Consider the following 18986-nt stretch of genomic DNA (forward strand, 5'->3'; position numbering starts at 1 on the left):
GAATTTGTTATTACTGTGTGTGTCATGTGTTTATGTGAGTGAGGAGGTCAGAGGACAATGTCAGGAGTTGGTTCTCTCTTTCTTCCCTGGCTTCCGGGCAGGACCCAACCCAGGTTGGGTTTGCATGGTCCACCCATTTACACACTGAGCATCTCACTGGCCCTCTATGGCCTTTTAGAAATGTAAGCTGTGTTTGTTCTGTGGCCTTCCTAGAGCTAGACAGCTATGTAGTTTGGGAAGTGAGCTTTCTAGAAAGGACTGGCAACTCCTGCCCTTTCCATTCATGGACTGTCTTTCTTAGTGGTTTGTACATGTTATAGAAGGAGTGGTGGACAGTAGCCCAGAGAAAACCATGCCATTGAATATAAACTAGAAAGTCAACTTTCATCCATAGAGAGAATTCTACAGGTTCAGGGTTCAACCCAAGGCTTGTCTTTAGCAGACACAATTTGTCACTCAAAAGCCAGTATTTGGGAGCCAAGAGTTGGTGGGAAGGAGTCAGATTTAGAGCATGGAGGGGCTATTGTGTTCAAAGCTCCAGCTTTGGGGAGCTCATCCGGGGTGCGGTGCTGTGGGATGGTCTGTATGTCAAGTGTGTTGCTGATTGGTCAGTAAATAAATCACTGATTGGCCATTGGCTAGGCAGGAAGTATAGGCGGGACAAGGAGAAGAATTCTGGGAAGTGGAAGGCTGAGAGGGAGACACTGCCAGCTGCCACCATGACAAGCAACATGTGAAGATCCCGGTAAGCCACGAGCCATGTGGCAAGGTATAGATTTATAGAAATGGATTAATTTAAGCTGTAAGAACAGTTAGCAAGAAGCCTGCCACGGCCATACAGTTTGTAACCAATATAAGTCTCTGTGTTTACTTGGTTGGGTCTGAATGGTTGTGGGACTGGCGGGTGACAGAGATTTGTCCTGAGGTGGGCCAGGCAGGAAAACTCTAGCTACAGTGCGGTCTGTTTCTCCCCTGTGGGGACCATCCCAGTCAGTCTCAGCTTCCTGATTAGTGTTGGAAGTTTTTGTCCTGCAAGCTGCTCCCAAGTAACCACATAGAGGCTTAATATTAATTATAAATGCTTGGCCAATAGCTCAGGCTTGTTACTAGCTAACTTACATTTTCAATGAATCCATATTTCTTATCTATGCTTTGCCATGTACCTTGGTACCTTTTCTTAGCATGGCATGCCCTTCTTGCTCCTCTCTGCATCTACTTGCAACTCCTCCAACTCCACCCCTGTTCCTCCCCGCATTTTCAGTTTGGCTCTCCCACCCTGTTCAGCTATTGGTCAGTCAGCTTCTTTATTAAACCAATCACAGTGACATATATTCACACACTGTAAAGGAATATTCCATAAGAGAGTATGTGTATTTATACATACATGCACATGAGTACAGGTACCCATGGTGGCCAGAAGTGGGTATCATGCCTTGGAGATAGAGTTACATGTGGTTGTGAGCCATGTAATGTGGCTGCTGGGACTGAAATCAGATCCCCAGGGAGAGCAGAACATGCTCTTTAGCACTGAGCCATCTCTCCAGCTTCCCTGGATTTTCTTAATATAGGCTTATCATCTGCTACAGGTTAAACCTCATAGCAATTTACATGCTTTGTGATAGTCTATGCACAGAACTAAAACTAAGGAAGGGCATTACTCCTGATGTTATCCAAAGTTATATGTGCCCACACATATAACAATACACACACACACACACACACACACACACACACACACACACACGATAAAAATTTTTTGCCATCACTTTTTATGTTCTCAGAGTAGGTCTTGCCTGCTTGCCACCCCAAAACCAATATTTGGAGGATTGGTGGGACGAAGTCAAGTTTATTCAGGGTCTCATAATCATATGTTCTGTTTGGATATAACTCCTAGGACAGGTTTCCTGTTACATACAAGGGCAAAGAGTCCATATGTTAGCACAGAAGGCAAGTTATTAGTCATATGTGATGCAGTCGGGTCACTAAATTCAGGTCTATCCTTGATAAGTATCTATTCCCATATTAGACTCTTGAATTTGAAACACCATAGCGATTCTCCAAAGTGTGAGCTTGGCAGGCTGATGTCATAACTTAAAACTGCATATTCTGAAAACATACAAATCCAAACTATAATGTACCAGGGAAGACCTTGTTGGAAACAGTATTCTCAATGTCACCAAAACAAGACAAAACCAAAAACCAAAAACTCACTAGAACATAGCAAAAGTAACCCTGCAAGGCAATGCCTTTTTGTAAAAAGAATGTGCATAACCTAAACTGGCCTCGCAAGTACAGTATGGCAGGAAGTTCACTTGTAATTCTAACACAGGTGATAACTTTGCCTCTTGGGGAAAGATTAACCTCACAGTCTGCCATGGTTGGCTAATTCCTAAGAGATGCAAAGGAAGGAGGCAAGGGGTCAGTAGCTGTCATCAAGTTCCCAGAATGAAAGGCCTCTGTGTAAACAGGTTTCCCAGATGATTAAAAGATTTTACAAGGTGGAGATGTTTGGAGTATTGGCTCTTCCTGTGCTAACCACCTTTTATAGAAAAAAAAAAAAACAACCGTTTCTCACACCTCAACCATTTGGGGATCTTAGGAGTGAGTCATAGAGGGTTGGAGTTTGGACAGAGGCAATATTGAGAGATAAAAGCCGGCTAAGGCAGGAGGATTATTTTGTTAATGGCAAGTGGAGCCTTTGTTTCTTGAAGGGACTCTAAAGTGAGAGAGGAATGACAGTTGTTTGGAATGACAGAGACTACCCTACAGTCCTAGCGGCTCCGAACAGGAAGGTATGCCTTAAGGGGGTGAGCTTCAATAGTCATGATCCCCTCCCCCGAAAAGGGACGAGTGAGTGCACCAGCGCAGCCACACAGTTCCACATGTGCTTATATTTGTGCTACAGCTTCTTCTGCCAGAATATTACTACAATTGAGGTCAGTTCTCAGGTTTGCTACCACCTTGGTGGTCGCTGGTATTAAGTGGCCTACCCTCACGCCCTCGTTTCTCTGCTTGCTTATTGCAATAATAACAACAGGAGACAAAACTGAGAATCCCGTGCTGGCTAAGAATCAAGGAGTCAGGAACCTTCACCCCTATTCCTGGCCTTACTTATTCCGAGATTGCAGGGTTAGGTTCTTCATCAGGTGATCCTGATGCCACTGCCACCGGTCCATGTACTGCGATTTAACACCCTGGCTGCCAGTTAGTCATCAGGTTTCAGAACAATACTGGAACAAAGATCTTACAAACATGGCATGGTTCAGAAAGGAATTAGGCTATTAATATGGGGCCCAAGCGGCAGGGACACCCAGAAGGCACCGCCTACATGAGCCAAAGCAGGGAGCAGCAGCAGCAAGGTCAGACAGGAGCACTTTGCCAGGCTGCGTCACGAGACAGCCCGAGATCCTTCCGAAGGACAGCCTGTCCGCCCGTTAGGCCGGAGTCTCCAAGGTCCGCCAAATAGAAGCTAGAGCCGCCACAGGCGCCAATAGGCCTGAGCATGACCCTTGCGGCCCACCATCCGCCCAGGTAGAGACCGGCGGCGTCGTGACGTCACGGGGCGGGACGTGGGGAAGTGACGCATCAGGGGTGGGAGGGCTGGAGATCGGTCTCCGTTCCCGGCTAGTATGTCTGCGCTGACGCGGCTGGCGCCTTTCGGTCGCATCGGAGGCCGTCTGCTCCGGGGCTGCCGCGCGCGGGCGGCTGGAGTCGGTGGAGTCCGTCAGTGAGTGTCGGGTAGGATGAGGGCTCGGCTGGCTCGAACCACCAGCGCCACTGGCCCGACGCCGTCACCTTGGGGCTGGCGCCCGGGCGGGTGCGTGCGCACTCTGCTGCCCCCGGAGGAATGCTGGGTCTTGTAGTCTGCCTGGACCGAGACAGTGGCTTTAACGAGATCGGTGGGGTGGAGGTGATGGGCTGGCACGGGAATCCCGGGGGAAGGCATGAACTAGGGCCTGAGGGATAAGAATCCAGCCACGCACAGTCCTCGGGACTGAGACTTTCCGTGCAGCCGGGCAGTGGAGGTCAGGAGCGCAGGGAGACGGGTAGAGATGGGCTCTCAGACAAGTGAGGGCCGGACGGGGAGTGCCTTGGAGAACAGGATTTTCCCTAACAGTCCTGGGCAGCCACGGGGACACCTTAAGGCAGGAAGGTAGTAAGTCCGTTATTTTTACCGTAAGGTACATTTTCACTTTTAAAATTTGGCGCTTTATTTGAGACGATCACTCTAAGTAGCCTCGACTGGCCTGGAACTCGTTATTTAGACCCAGCTGGCCTCGAACCATAAAATTCCGCCTGCTTCTGCGCCCCCCCTTCCCCCCCCAGTGCTGGGATTAAAGGCGTGCGCCACCACCGCCGGGCTTCCACCGGAGTTTTCTACTCTTTTTTTTTTTTTTTTTTTTAAATTTTGACTGAGCTCTTGTATCCGTCGAGAGTTCTTTTGAAGTCTTAATTCTTTTATCATCTGGAGGATGCCTAGGTCCTTAGCCTTTAGTTTGGGTTTTGGGGCTACACAGGTCCAACCCAGGTAGAGTTTGGGGTGCAAACAAGTTTCAGTTTCTCTCTCGTTGGTTTTTTTGTTTGTTTGTTTTTTGGTTTTTCGAGACAGGGTTTCTCTGTGTAGCTTTGCACCTTTCCTGGAACTCACTCTGTAGCCCAGGCTGGCCTCCGAACTCACAGAGATCCGCCTGGCTCTGCCTCCCGAGTGCTGGGATTAAAGGCGTGCGCCACCACCGCCCGGCTCTCGTTGGTTTATTATATTACTCTTTCATCTATTTATTATGGTACTACAGCTTGATTCAGAGGCCTAATGATTAGACAACTTGTCTTGGGTTGGAGCCTGAGTCTCCTAGCTGCCTGCATGGACTCCTTATGAATGTCAGCCTCAATAATTGCTTCCCAGGCATTTGTGCTTGGTTAGTAATGCTCGAAAATGGACTTCTTATTTATTTTATTTCATTTAGCATCCTATTTTTTTATGTATATGATTGCTCGATCTGCATGTATGCCTTTTGCCAGATCCCATTATAGATAGTTGTGAGCCACCATGTGGTTGCTGCAAATAGAACTCAAGACCTGGAAGAACTGCTGAGCCGTCTCTCCAGCCCCCTATGTTGTTTATTTTAGTTGGAAGGCTTTTCAGAGTGTCTAGTTTGCCACAGTGCATTTAGCCTGGTTTGTAGCATGACATAGTCATCTAGGTATTTGTTGAAAATTTACATTTTTTCTTTTCTTTTTTTAAGATTTATTTATTTATTATGTATACAGCGTTCTGTCTGCATGTATGCCTGCAGGCCAATAGAGGGCACCAGTTGCTGGAAATTGAACTCTTCTCTGGAAGAACAACCAGTGCTCTTAACCTCTGAGCCATCTCTCCAGCCCGAAAATTTGCATTTCTTAATCATGATAATAGTTATTGTTTTTCTCTCCCTAAAATTATTGTCTTTCATCCCTTTGTTCAACACCCTTTTTTCTCCACTTTGGGCTGGGGATGTAGCTTAGTTGTTAGAGTGCTCGCTGCCCAGCATAGGTTTGAACCCCTGCACTTCCCCAGAAACCACCTATAAAGCAGGGGGTGAGGTGACAGAGATCTGTCACCCCGGCATTTGAGGGATAGAGGCAGTGGATCTGAAGTTCAAGATCATTTGTGCGATGGACCATGCTCCAGGCCAGCCCTGATACTTTCTAATCAGTGGCTTCCCTGTTATAGATCATAGTTAGAAGGTCACTCCTGTAATAACAAGATGTGTAGAGTTGCCACGATGGGTTTGAACTATAAGCGTAGCATGAAGCAAAGCTTACTTTAATGAAGTTTACTGACTTGCCGCTTACATGCCCAGTTTGCAGCTAACGTCTGTGGATGAGGAAATCTGTTGTTACATTGGGTTACCCAGTATGGCTTGTTTACATAAAGCATATTGGTGTGCACAGCTAGATCTTGAATAATTAAGCAGTGACACCTGAGAGAGGCTTAAGTAATAGGTGAGCAAGTCCTGTGATTCCAGTGCTGGGGCGGCTTTGGCAGAGGATGAGGAGTTTGAGGCTAGCCTGGGCTACACAGGAATATCCTGTCTATAAAAGAATAGAGCATGGTGATAACACTCCTTTAGTCTTAGCATTTGAGAGGCAGAGGCAGAAGGATCATGAGTTCCAGACTAACTTGGGATGAATAGTGAGTTCAAGGACAGCCTGTGCCCCATGGTGAGTGGATGTCTCATTAAAAGTCACCTCTCACACCATTGAGCTTTTATTCAGAGCCTTCCAAATGAAGGTGCTATAGCTTGGGTGAATATTACACAAAAATGGACCGTTATCATCAAGCTGCTTTGACGACGATTGGAATCCCGATGAAGGGTTGTTTTTTTGTTGTTCTTTGTGTCACTGGGTACTGAGCCCATGGTAGGCAGTCACTGTACCATCGAGCTACATCCCCAGTACATGAGTTATATCTTTGTTTGGTTCATAAAATGAAAAACAAAAACGGAAAAAATAGGGTTATTTGCTTGTAGGCAACATTCTTGGGCTTTGTCATCAAAATACATGTGTTCAATTTATGAAACAGTGAATCACTGCTTCTGTCGCATAAGTTACAAAAATTACAAAAATTCAGATAACAGCTAATGGTCATAAGTCCAGTGTGGTACCTGCACATGGTGAATACTCAATAAATACCTGCCAGCAGTCTTTTAGAATGAAAGAGAATAATCAAAACAGCCCCAGCTTGTCAACAGCTGTCAGGGCTGAAGAGTTAGTTCACTGGGTAAAAACAGGAGCTGTAGGACCTGAGTTCCAATGCCAGCACTCAGAGGACAAGCCAGGAGTTGCCTTCTGCACGCGTAACCCCAGTGTCGTAGGGGCAGAGTCCAGAGGGAACCTGGGCCTTGCTAGCCACTGTTCTAGCCCCAGGTTCAGTGGAAGACCTCAAGGGAATGAGGTAGAGAGTGATTGAGCAAGACACTTGATGTCCTCTGCTAGGAGAAAAGAGCAGGGAAGAACCATGGGAATATTGCTGTTTACAATGAACCATACATTGGTCTCTTGTCAGTACAGCCAGTTTTCCTGGTCCCCATTTTTAAAGCAAGCTAAATGAAAAACCAGTATGGGAAGGAAGCGGGAGCTGGTCGGTCTGTATTTTGGTGTAGATGCGATGTGCTAGCTTCAGTTTTAAAGATGCATCTCATAGCTGAGCTGACTTTCTGCTCTGGAAATGCACTAAGACGCCGTTTTTTGTATTGCTTTTTCTCCTAGTGCTGGCGGTGGTGTGCACATTCCGCCCAAGTACAGGGAGTTTCCCCACCTTACCCGAAACCAGGTGATCCAGGCTGAGTTCTTAAGCTCACTCATGTGGTTCTGGATTCTCTGGCGCTTTTGGCATGACTCGGATGCTGTGCTGGTAAGTGTGGGAGAATGGTTCTAGTCCTGATTTGAGAGCAGGAGAGGGAGATGGCATGGCCAGCTTAGCTTGTGTGTAGATATCTTTGTCTGTCCAGGTGTATTCCTTTACCACCATATTGTCTTGTTACCTAGTGAAATGTCGTTTTTGGACCTGTTTACGTGATGATGTACATTTGGGAGATCTGTGATTTATGGTTTCCATTAGGTCGCCAGGTAGGGGAGAGGGGCTAGAATTAATTCTTTTATGATTGGTGAGTTAACATTTATCTTCATTTGTAGGTTAAGTTTCACATTTAATTTTTTTGTTTGAGCCAGGTATTTTTCTTCTTCTTTTTTTTATTAAATTTTTCATTTATTTTATATACCAACCATAGTTTCCCTTCCTTCCTCTCTTCCCATTCCCTCCCCCCACCTCCTGTCTACCTCACTCCCCATCCACTCCCCATTCAGAAAGGGGCAGGCCTCCCTTGGGGGTCAGCAAAGCATGGCACGTCAAGTTGAGGCAGGACCCAGCTCCTCCCCCTGTATCAAGGCTGGGCAAGGCATCCCAGCATGGGATTGGGTTCCCAAAAGCCAGCTCGTGTGCCAGGGACAGATCCTGATCCCACTGCTAGGAGCCTCACAAACAGACCAAGCTACACAACTGTCACATACATGCAGAGGGTCTAGATGGGTCTCATGCAGGGTCCCTAGCTGTCAGTCCACAGTCCATGAGCTCAGGTCAGCTGTCTCTGGGTTTCCCTGTCATGATCTTCACCCCACCCCCCCAGCTCAGACACTCCCTCCTCCCTCTCTTCAACAGGACTCCCAGAGCTCGGCCCAGTGCTTGGCTGTGGGTCTCTGCATCCACTTCCATCAGTTAAGGATGAAGGCTTTCTGATGACAGAGTAGTCACCGATCTGATTACAGTAGGTGGCCAGTTCAGGCACCCTCTCCATTATTGCTGGATTCCTGGGAATTTCCTTGGCTTAACCCTAAAATGCCCCCCTCTATCAAGGTATCTCTTTCATTACTCTCCCCCTCCCTCCGTCTGGCCTCCAACTCGACCAACCCGATCCCTCATGTTCCCATCTCCTCCCCTTTGCCCATTCCCACCCCTCCAAGTTTAATTCAGGAGATCTCATCTATTTTTCCTTCCCAGGGAAACCCATGTGTCCCTCTTAGGGTCCTCCTTGTTAGCTAGCTTCTCTGGGGCTGTGGATTGTAGTCTGGTTATCCTTGGCTTTACATCTAATATCCACTTATGAGTGAGTACATACCATGTTTGTCTTTCTGGGTCTGGATTATCTCACTCAGGATGATTTTTTTCTAGTGCTATCCATTTGCCTGCAAATTTCATGATGTCATTTTTTACTGCTGAGTAATACTCCATTGTGTAAATGTACCACATTTTCTTTATCCATTCTTCAGTTGAGGTGCATCTAGGTTGTTGCCAGGTTCTGAGCCAGATATTATGTAGCTCAGGCTGTCCTCAAACTAACCATATAGGTAGGACTGGCCCTTAACTCCCAATCCTCCCTTCCCTGCCTTCCAAGCAGTAGGCAGGCACCACCACACCCAGCATTAAGTTCTTTTAAATGTCCAACATCCTCTTCTCTTTCCTGAGCCCAGAGCAACCAGACTGGGGAGTACTAGATAGAAGTTAATTTGTCTTGGGAAGGGAAGTTAGTGGTGACTTTCTGTTATCCCATCATTTGTCACATTTACATGGACTCGGACTCCTGTTTGCTAGGAAATTACATCTTTAAGACACTGAAATCTTGAGGTTGGTTGAGCATGAATGAGTTCCCTATGGTCTCATCCCCAGCACTTAAAAAAAAAAAAAGCAACAAAGATGGGCCTTGAAATTTATAGGTCCAGGACACTTTGAATTTTAGTAAATTTGGGTTTGTTTTCAGGATAGGTGAAAAAAAATCCTCCAATTTAAATAATTTAAGAAACAAAACTGTTTTTAGCTGGCAGTATGGCTCAGCAAGTAAAGGCACTTTAGTCAAGCCTGACAACCCGAATTCCATCCTGGAATCCATGTGGTGGGAGGAGAACCGTAAGTTGACCTAAGTTAACGGTCCTCTTACTGTCCAAGGTATGCTGAGGCATGTAGGCAAATACCCACGTGCATGATAAGGAAATGTAAACAACACACAGGTTTTTATAGGTTCAGAACCACCAGGATGCTCTGCTTCTGTCCTCTTAGAACTTTTCTGTGCCCTTGCTTCTCAGGAGGGAGCTGCTTGGGCTGCAGCTGCTGGAAACATCTGTATTTCACCGAGGTTGGGTCGTCAGGAGTATTAGGCTGTATGTAGATAGTAGAAGATTGCAGCCAGATAGGTCTCCAGGTCAGGAGTGCTTCCACCTGAGGCTCCCGAATCTCATAGTAGGAGTTACAGGCTTTTGAAACATTTTGTTTTGCCAGGACTATGAGAAATTGCTGAGATAAGGAGTATATATGCGTGTATATCTGTGGCCTCCATTTCCTCCTACTCTTCATCATAAACATACTCAATGACTTAGGCTGCCACCTCTGAAATTTCAAGCCACTGTGTATAATGAGCGGATTGAAGTGGGTTGAGTCACTGATTAGTTCTCATGTATGGCAGGTGCTGGCTGTAGTAATTACTGCAGTCAAGATTTATCTTGGAACTTAATTAGCTGCATTTATTATTACAAACTCTTGACTTTGTTTTCTTTTGACTGGTTGTCACCAGGGCCACTTTTCGTACCCAGATCCTTCACAGTGGACAGATGAAGAATTGGGGATCCCTCCTGATGAAGAGGAGTGAGAGAGCATAAACTCAACTCTGTACAAGTAAGTATGCCCTGACGTCTTGTTTTTAATTTTTTTTTTTTTTTTTTTTTTTGAGACAGGGTTTCTCTGGGTAGTTCTGGTGCCTGTCCTGGATCTTACTCTGTAGACCAGGCTGGCCTCGAACTCACAAAGATCCGCCTGGCTCTGCCTCCCGAGTGCTGGGATTAAAGGCGTGCGCCACCTCCATCCAGCTTGTTTTGCACTCTTGATCGCCTTAAACATGCATATCCTAACAGCCACAGGTCTTAATCTAATTTCTGCCTAACCATTTTCACATTGCTAGCCTGCACCCCCTTTATTACCTTCTTTCTATTGATCGTACATTAAAAACAAGTATTTTTAAAGTTAGGTTACAGTTTTTGGTTGCTATCCATTCATTGAATAAAGATGGATGAATTCTGCATGGTCAAGGCTCTGGGTTCAGTTGCCAGTGTAAAACAAAGTGCAACAAAACCGAAACCCCAGGCTTGCTGGTCTGTTCCTGCAATTCCAGCACTCGAGAGGTAGAGGCAAGAGGATAGGAATCAGATAACAAGACTGCAGAGTGAGTTGGGGCCAGCCTGAGCTAGGTAAGACCCTGCCTCAAAAACAAACAGCCTGGCTTTAACCCCAACACACGCGGGAGGCAGAGGCAGGTGGATCTGTGAGTTCGAGGTCAGCCTTATCTGAGAGTGAGTTCCAGCCCGAACTACACAAAGAAACCCTGTTTTGAAAACCAAGACAAAAGAAAAGAAACCAGCTCTGTGCTGTTTCCTGGAATATAGTGGTTGGTTAGAGTTTATGGTCTGTAGCTGTAAAAGCATGCCCTACTCTTACTTGGAATTAACATTTTAATGACTGGACTAGGAAGGGTGATTTTGCTTTTCTCTTGAAAGGCTATTCAGTCAGAGCTCCAAAGAAAAAATGCTTGAATAATTGGATAAACAAGATTATGGATTTGGATTAGTAAATGTAATAGTTCTTAAAACTTGCTTTTCTTTCCCTACAGGAACAAGGTGAGAAGTTTCAAGAAATTACAGCCTTCATATTTAAAGTTGTAAATTAAAGTGGTTTGCCAAGGATGAGCAACTGAGTTGTTTCTGGTGACAGCTGGTCTTCATTCTGTTCTCTATCTGCTTGCTGGGCTAAGTGGTGTGTGCCCTTTCAGCTCATCCTCGTGGGTCCCCTATGATGTAGGTAGCCATTATCTCTTTGAGGCTCTTAGGAACACGGAGATAGTTTCTTGTTTAGCATCACGCACTGGTGAGTGGTTAGGTTATGTCTGACTCCAGCTTATGCATGACTTAAGTACCACGCCTCCTCCTTAGCTCATGCCTTAGTTACATGTGTGTTGACAGGTGATATGACCGTATAGCTGCTGCAGCTTGCTTGTTGCCCTAGAGGTTAGGGGTCAGCAGAGTCCATTCTTTCTGAATCTCCTGTAAGTCTCATAAGCCATGCCTAACTAGGAATTTCTTAGGACTGGGGATAAGGGTAAGATTTCCTACTTTTTCCAAAATTTTGTTCCAGGGTATTTCACTTTCTGTGGCATCATAGCAGTTATGATGAAGATAGAATTTTCATCTATCTACAGAGAAAAGTCTGGTGTAACATAGCTTGAGGACCTAACTACTTCATTATGTTTTGACCAACTTAGCCTTGGGAGTACAGTGCCAAGATTGATTAGAGGTGGGGGTTGGGGGTTACACACCTATAGTTTTTCTTTTTTTTTTTTTCTAGAGACAGATTTTCTCTGTGTAGTTTTGGTGCCTGTTCCAGATCTCGCTCTGTAGACCAGGCTGGCCCTGAACTCACAGAGATCCGCCTGGCTCTGCCTTCCCAGTGCTGGGATTAAAGGCATGTGTCACCACCGCCTGGCTTACACACCTATACTTTTAGCATTGTGGAGAGTGAGGCCAGAGGATTGTACCCATCTCAAAATCACACAGACAAAAGGATTCTGTTTTTAGAGGGCTTTAAGCAGGAATGACAGGTGGTAAGTCAGTACTCGTGAGATTTGCTCAGAGCTTGGATGATGTACTAAGGCATTTTAACTGTACCCTGAGTAAGTAGGATTTACAGGAAGTATGTTTAGGAACAAGGTGACCCATTAAGGTCTAGATGAAGACCAATATCGTCTGAGAAACAGCCTACTGTGGCTGTGAACAAGTAAGGAGAGGGTGGGAATAGATGGTAATGGTTGCTCGTTTGTGTTTGACAGTAAGTATCTTGACCAATTTGTGGCAGGCTTCGAGCTGGAATGATAGGGTTTCCTGTAACATACAGTTTTCTACTTTTTCTTCAGTTTCCAGAGGTCACAACTAGAACAGCTGTCTTTTTCACTGGCAACCACAGTAATCCCAGCTGTGGCACTGGGGGCACTTCCATGGGCGATGTGTTCACATCTGTGTGAGGGTGAGCTGTGCTTTCCAGGTCTCCTTATCTTTCCACTCCTTATACGTAAAGCCACCTAGAACATGGTCTACAACAGTGAATTTAAGCAGGATAATCCCCTTAGTTCTTTTCTTTAGAAGCAAAGAATTGCTTAATAGCAAACTTGAAATGCATTCTTTTGTTTAGAAGAATGTTGGAATCCCTCATTTCCATGTTTGGGCTGGGAAACTGATACAAGCCAAATGTCAACTCCCCAACCTGCTCAAAGAAATGCCCTCTACATGGCTGTATAGTACACGAGAAAATATTTAAATGGAAGAGGGTCCCAAAGAAACATTAAATATAGCCATATGATGGTGACATATAATGGAAACTCACAGCAGATTGTCACACAGGCCAGACGATGTTATAAGCATGTGTTAGTTCATTAAATCTTCACAGTACTATTTCTGTTTTATAAGATGGAGTTGAGTAGATAGGTTGGAAATTTGCCAAGCCAAAACTGAGGTCCTAGTTGTCTGGCTCTAACTGTAATGAGTACAGTCACTCTTCTTCAGTCAAATCTTAGTTTTATACATGATTCAAAGTTCCCAAACAGTACTTTCTGTTTATTCTAGTATGTGGACTTAAAACATGACCAGTGGAGCCAGGCCTGATGGCGTATGCCTTTAATCCCAGTGCTCAGGAGGCAGAAGCAGGCGAATCTCTGTTGAGTTTGAGGCCAGCCTGGTCTACAGAGTGAGATCCAGGACAGCCAGGGCTACACAGAGAAACCCTGTCTTGAAAAACCAAACACAAAAAGACATGGCCAGTAGAGACATCCCAAACTGGTTTTACAACCCACTCATGGGCTTCAGTGTACAATTTGAGAGAGAAAGCATCCCAAGCTCTGGAATTAAATTGGCCAGATCTGATCCTAAGCCTACCTTTTATTTGCTGAGTGTGGGCAAAGTACTTATTTTAATCTTGTGCCTTAATTTCTCTATTTGTAAAGTAGCTTAGACCTATGGCTAGCACAAGGAAATAATCTCTAGAGCAGTGGTTCTCAACCTTCCTAATGCTGACCCCTTGACATTATTTCGTTGCTACTTCATAACCGTATTTTGCTACTGTTATGGATGTAATGTAAATATCTGTTTTTCAATGGTCTTGGGTGACCTGAGAAAGGGTTGTTTGACCCCCAGGTTGAGAACCACTGCACTAAATAGAAGCAGTTATTTACTGTTTGCAATTAATGTTTTTTAAAACATTTTATCTAAGCTGGGTCTGATTTTTCACAGGAAAGCCCCACACATGGAGACTAAGCTGTAAACTTTTTACAGATGTGGTGCCACTTCTCTTCAAAAACAAAACCAAAGAACAAAACAAAAAACCCAAGCAAGTTTTAGGGGCTCTCTTACTGGCTTCAATGAGTGCTGAAAGTGTATTCCAAAGTGGTGAAACTTGGTAAGATAGCTAGGTCTTTGTAAACAAAAGATGAGGAACGACTCACGGCAATAGTGTAGTATGCTTCTGTAATTTTACTAGTTTCCAATGGCGTCTTTAATAAGACAAGTAGATAATAAGGCTGATAAAGCATTATATAAGAACACCTGTTAAATGCTATTACAGGAAGACACATGTCATTTTGTTTTTTAAGACAGGGTTTTTCTGTGTAGTCTTGGCTGTCCTGGAATTCACTTTGTAGATCAGGCTGGCCTTGGAACTCAGAGACCCACCTGCTTGTGCTTCCCAAGTGCTGAGATTAAAGGCAGTGTGCTACAGATGTCATTTTGTGTGGGAGCCCACAGAGGTTTCCTAGTGAGATCTGAGCTTGCTTTATCCAGCAGGGCTGCATTAGGGGTTGGCTCACCAGGTGTTTAGGATGGTCTGCTCTTGGCTGTGCTGGGGGGAGGTCTTTTGTTCTACCCTTTGGCATTCCTTTAAAAAGCCCTTTAGAAGAGACAGAAGGGGCTGATGGGTTTTGACCCAGGCCCTCCTGAGGCTGTCCTGTGTTTCTGTCTCTCTCCTTTCTTATTTTTATCTAAATATTTCTTGTTTCTGCCTGCTCAAGAATACCCATGGGGAAAAAGTGGGGGCAGGCCTCCCACAATTTTGGTTTCACTTGTCCCCAAACTATTTTCTAGAACAAGCTGGCTCTTCTGCTTTCCAGTGCCATCTTTCCATCTACAGGATAGAAGTGTGTGCTGTCCAGGAAATGTCAGTAGGCTAAGCTGCTGTGCTGACCTACCTCAATAGCCTCCACTTTCTCCACTTCTCAGTGACTTACCTGGTTGATAAAGACAACAAGTGTTAAGTCGAGCATTGTCTGGCAAGCATCCTCTTCTGTGAACTCTCTGTTGAGAAGTAAACATCCATTTCCATTTAGGTTTCATCTTGTCCTGATGGTTTCATTACAACACCATTGTGTACTGATCTTGGGTTCTGGCTGCATAGACTTAGGTGAGGCATGTCCTTCAGAGTTTCTTGGGATTAGTATTCTCTTTTTAATGACTCTCTATTAGTTTTGTGAGTTTGGGAGATTATATATAACCCAGACAGTAAGGTATAATGACCACAGCCCTTTCAGAAGAGCTGGCATGGGAGAGTTCTTTGTAAAAGCATTTTGAAATGTAAGTAAAACATCCATATTCTGGTGACAAATTTTATAGAAAACTTCCATGTATGACACATTGAAAAGCAAAGCAGCAATAACTTGTAATCAGGAATGGTCATTTAGAAAACAAGTTCATAAATACAGAATAACTTTTTCTTTAGTTGATAAAACCATAGTTCAGAGAACGCTAAGTCCCGACAGCATCTTTAGGTTAGAGAGACACGTAGTGTGGAAAGGTCAGAAACAGATCCCTGAAAGCCTGCACCCTCCTGGCAATTTTTCTGTCCTTTTATACTGTTCTTAGAGGGTTTCCAGGTGTGCAGTTTTAAAGTCATCTTTTTTTCTGGAAACTGTCTGGTAGTTTGTTTTGTCTGAAGATATTTCAGGTGTTTTTCAAAATAAAGATTCTGAAATTAGATACATAAAGTCGGCCCATCCGGGAACCATCCCTGAAAACGAGTTCAGCTTCAGATGTTTGTAGAGTCTGGTACTACAGAAAGTGTGTGATTGCAAGCTGTGTCACAGAGGTTTGTTTTTGAACAGTTCTGAGATAATTGAGATAATTTCTACACACCAGCATTGCCTCTTTTTGGAGACAGGTTTTCTCTGTGTAGCCCTGGCTGTCCTCAAACTCAGACATCCACCCACCTCTGCCTCCCAACTGATGAAAGGCGTGAGCCACCACCACCCAGCTAAAATTTTAAATTATACTTTCAAGTATGTGGTTACACAGAGAACAGTTACTTTAAGCCAGAGATGCAGAAGGTCATACAATACTTGAGGGTCATCACCAAAACTTGATAAAAAGACTATTACAAGTTGGCTAGACCATGCAGGAATCTGGCCAACTTTAACTTCTACCCATCAAGCAGCAAACAATATTTTGAAACAAAATGTGCATTTTAGCTTGGACTGTCAATAGCCAGTAACTACTATTATTCGATGTCAATGCTAGAAAATAATCTTAAGATTTCTCCATGCAGTCAATCTTTATTATAGCAGTATTCGCATATTCACATCAATTACATAGCACTTTTTTGGCCTTTTTTATAATACAGAGTTTTTAAATAACTTTACACAGAAATAAAGTTCTTCAATTTGATTTTCAGCTATCTTTTTATTTAATTCTCCATGCTTTCTATCCAAACTGAACAATATTTTCCATTATACAAATTTACATGAGAAAAACTCCAAAGTACAAATGAAGGGACCTGAGCAGGAAAGAACTAAAGTAATAGGAAGTAGGTATAGAGAAGAAAAAAAATTCAAGCAAACATTGAGGAATACGGGATAAGAGGGAGACATCATCCATTTGATTGAAAATAAATGTCTTTTTCTTATGAATTGAAAAATAAGCTTTAAAAATAGTTACTCCATTATAATTTTTGCAAAGCAGGTATAGAGAGGTCTGTGGATAATGAAAAAGTTCCCCTCTTTTCACTGGGCACACCCCAGACTCCAGAGAACCTTTTCAATGCTTGAGTGGAACTGAGGTGACAAACCCAAACCTCTGGCAATTACAGACAAGAGGAATGTGTAGGAGTTGCCATAGGTTTGGGTGGTGAAACAGGAGCCGTAAGTCACTGCAGTTCAAACATGAAGCATTCCCTCTCCTCTCCCTTATTGGAGACTTGTCCTCAGACCAAGAAGTACATATGACCATTTAGAGTGAGGCTTGGTAGATGGCTAGGGTTGTCTCCTTTTTCCTGGTCTAAAGCCAAAGAGTGGTCTATTTAATAGAATCCAAGAGACATGATGAGTGGTGAAGTCCATCCCCTGATCAGTTAGTTGTATGACTATCTTAGGAGAGGCAAGTGCTGTAGAAGCAAAGGATCAGAAGTACACCCAACAATGGGAATACCATAAATTCTGCTACTGGGACACAGTCCTTCAAATAAGGTGACGTGGAAGCCAAACCAATGCTGTATTGTGGAATGGCCAAAGGAAATGACCCAAAGTGTTTTCAAATAAAGGGAGGAAGAGTACAGCATACACACACATACCTGGTATGTAAACTAATACAACATGAAGATAAATAAGACATCAAGGTTAGCCACTTATACTGGTAATTAACATGAATAAAAAGGCATATGTTCACATAACTGGTTTTAGTCAGCAATGGAACATACATTAAATGTATTAGAAAGGAATGACTTAAAAAAAGTTCACAGCTTAGAATAAGAAGCACATTTATTGCACTCTTACATTGTATTTCAGGTGACTATAGTTCATCTCCCACCTTTAGTTTTTTCATAAGTCCCAGATTGAAGTGTCACCCTACCTTATTTTGGTCCATTTTCTTCCATTTGTGCCTAGTCTGTGAGTTTTCTAGTCTGCAGTTTCTTCCTATGTAACTCATAGCCCAGCCAAACACACATGGGTCTTAAAACAACAGTGATTTTCAAGGCAAAAATAAGACTAAATCAATCATTCCCATCCCCATTCCAGCTCTGTAAGCACACTTTACACACTTCCCGTCTGTCTCCCCTGTGTACACTGTGGATGGGAACCAGCAGTCACGGGTGCTGGCTAATGTACTCGGCCTGCCAGGAAAAGCAAATGATTTGCACAAAACATTTTTTGATACTCACAAGAATAAATATATTTCAGTTCTGTTCAAAGAGCACTTCAATCTACAGAATTCTCTACAAAAAAATGCACCACAAAAAAACAAAACAAAACAAAAAACACCACCACACTGGCTGTTGTCCTCATGCACAACTGGTTATATCACTGCAATTAGTCAAAACGGCTAAATAAAAGTAAACAATTTAGTGATACTGACTGAGTAATTAATAAAAGGGATAGTTGGAGTTGAGACTGAAATAAAGGATTCACCTTTATCACTTTACTAAGGTGGTAACTAGGTGTCCCTAAGTGAGAGAGAGAGAGAGAGAGAGAGAGAGAGAGAGAGAGAGAGAGAGAGAGAGAGAGAGAATGAGCAAGAGTTTTAACTTAACATTTTATATAAATGTGGATAAATGTGGCTCAGTGGTGGGATCCTTGCCTGTGCATACAAGGCCCTCGCTGCATACCCCAGTGAAAAGAAAAAAAATTAGGACTTCAGATTCTACCTCAAACATACCTCATAGGAACTGTTAATGTTTCCTTTCAAATGACAAAAATTAGATCTGAATTTCAGTTTAAGTATCTCTGCCCAAATGGAAGTAGAAATAAGTTAATCTGAAACTATTAAATTATTGTCTGGTGTACTGACAGAACAAGCATCTGGCCAGCATCTTCAATTCTACCAGAGCTAGCAATAGGACCACAAATACACCAACCACTTCAGTCCCTTCTGGTATCAGCAATTCATCTTGGAATCTGAGTGAAAGAGCTAAAGGACACACTGGGGAAAACATTGAGTTTCTTGGGGCTAGTGAGGAAAGGATGCAAGAACCACAGCATGGAGTGTCCGGTTTATATGCACTGGCCAAGTCTTTTACTACTCAAATGTCCCTTTACAAAAGACACTTGCAGAGACAGCCCTGTCTTCGCCATGTACCAGAGCACTCAGTAGCACTAGCCAACTTCATTTGCAAACAGGTCTTGGGAGGCAAGTTTACACTTCAAACTCTGAACACTCAGTGTCTAGGTTGGCAGCATTTCTCTGGAAACAAATCAAATCTACAATGTGTTTTTTCTCATTGAGTTAGAACATGATTGCTGCCCAGCACACACTACTTCAAAACTAAACTACAGCAGTATCTTAAAATGTCAAACATTGTGTATAAAAGTTCCATGCTTTGAAGAGCCTATGGGAGTAGAAAAAGTTTCTCTAGAAATGTCACTGAACTGTATTTTCAACCTAGTTGC

The 18986-nt window shown here is 43.7% G+C and overlaps 1 protein-coding gene across 1 annotated transcript; it reads left to right on the forward strand.

The window, feature by feature from the left end:
- Nucleotides 1-3558: 3558 nt before the first annotated feature.
- Nucleotides 3559-11265, forward strand: Ndufb2 (NADH:ubiquinone oxidoreductase subunit B2). The gene is made up of 4 exons (XM_059257618.1): nt 3559-3727; nt 7249-7393; nt 10101-10201; nt 11190-11265. The coding sequence occupies exons 1-3, from the start codon at nt 3630-3632 to the stop codon at nt 10173-10175; spliced, it is 318 nt and encodes a 105-aa protein (XP_059113601.1). The 5' UTR covers nt 3559-3629; the 3' UTR covers nt 10176-10201; nt 11190-11265.
- The last annotated feature ends 7721 nt before the right edge of the window (nt 11266-18986 follow it).

This window comes from Peromyscus eremicus, chromosome 3 (genome assembly GCF_949786415.1).
Source record: "Peromyscus eremicus chromosome 3, PerEre_H2_v1, whole genome shotgun sequence".
NCBI lineage: Eukaryota > Metazoa > Chordata > Mammalia > Rodentia > Cricetidae > Peromyscus > Peromyscus eremicus.

What these genes read in the sequence shown, in the direction of transcription:
- Ndufb2 (XM_059257618.1), top strand. Translation starts at nt 3,630, where the DNA reads ATGTCTGCGCTGACGCGGCTGGCGCCTTTCGGTCGCATCGGAGGCCGT. An exon ending in GGAGTCGGTGGAGTCCGTCA is followed by an intron (nt 3,728 to 7,248) that starts GTGAGTGTCGGG and finishes TTTTTCTCCTAG; the next exon opens with TGCTGGCGGTGGTGTGCACA. An exon ending in ATGACTCGGATGCTGTGCTG is followed by an intron (nt 7,394 to 10,100) that starts GTAAGTGTGGGA and finishes GGTTGTCACCAG; the next exon opens with GGCCACTTTTCGTACCCAGA.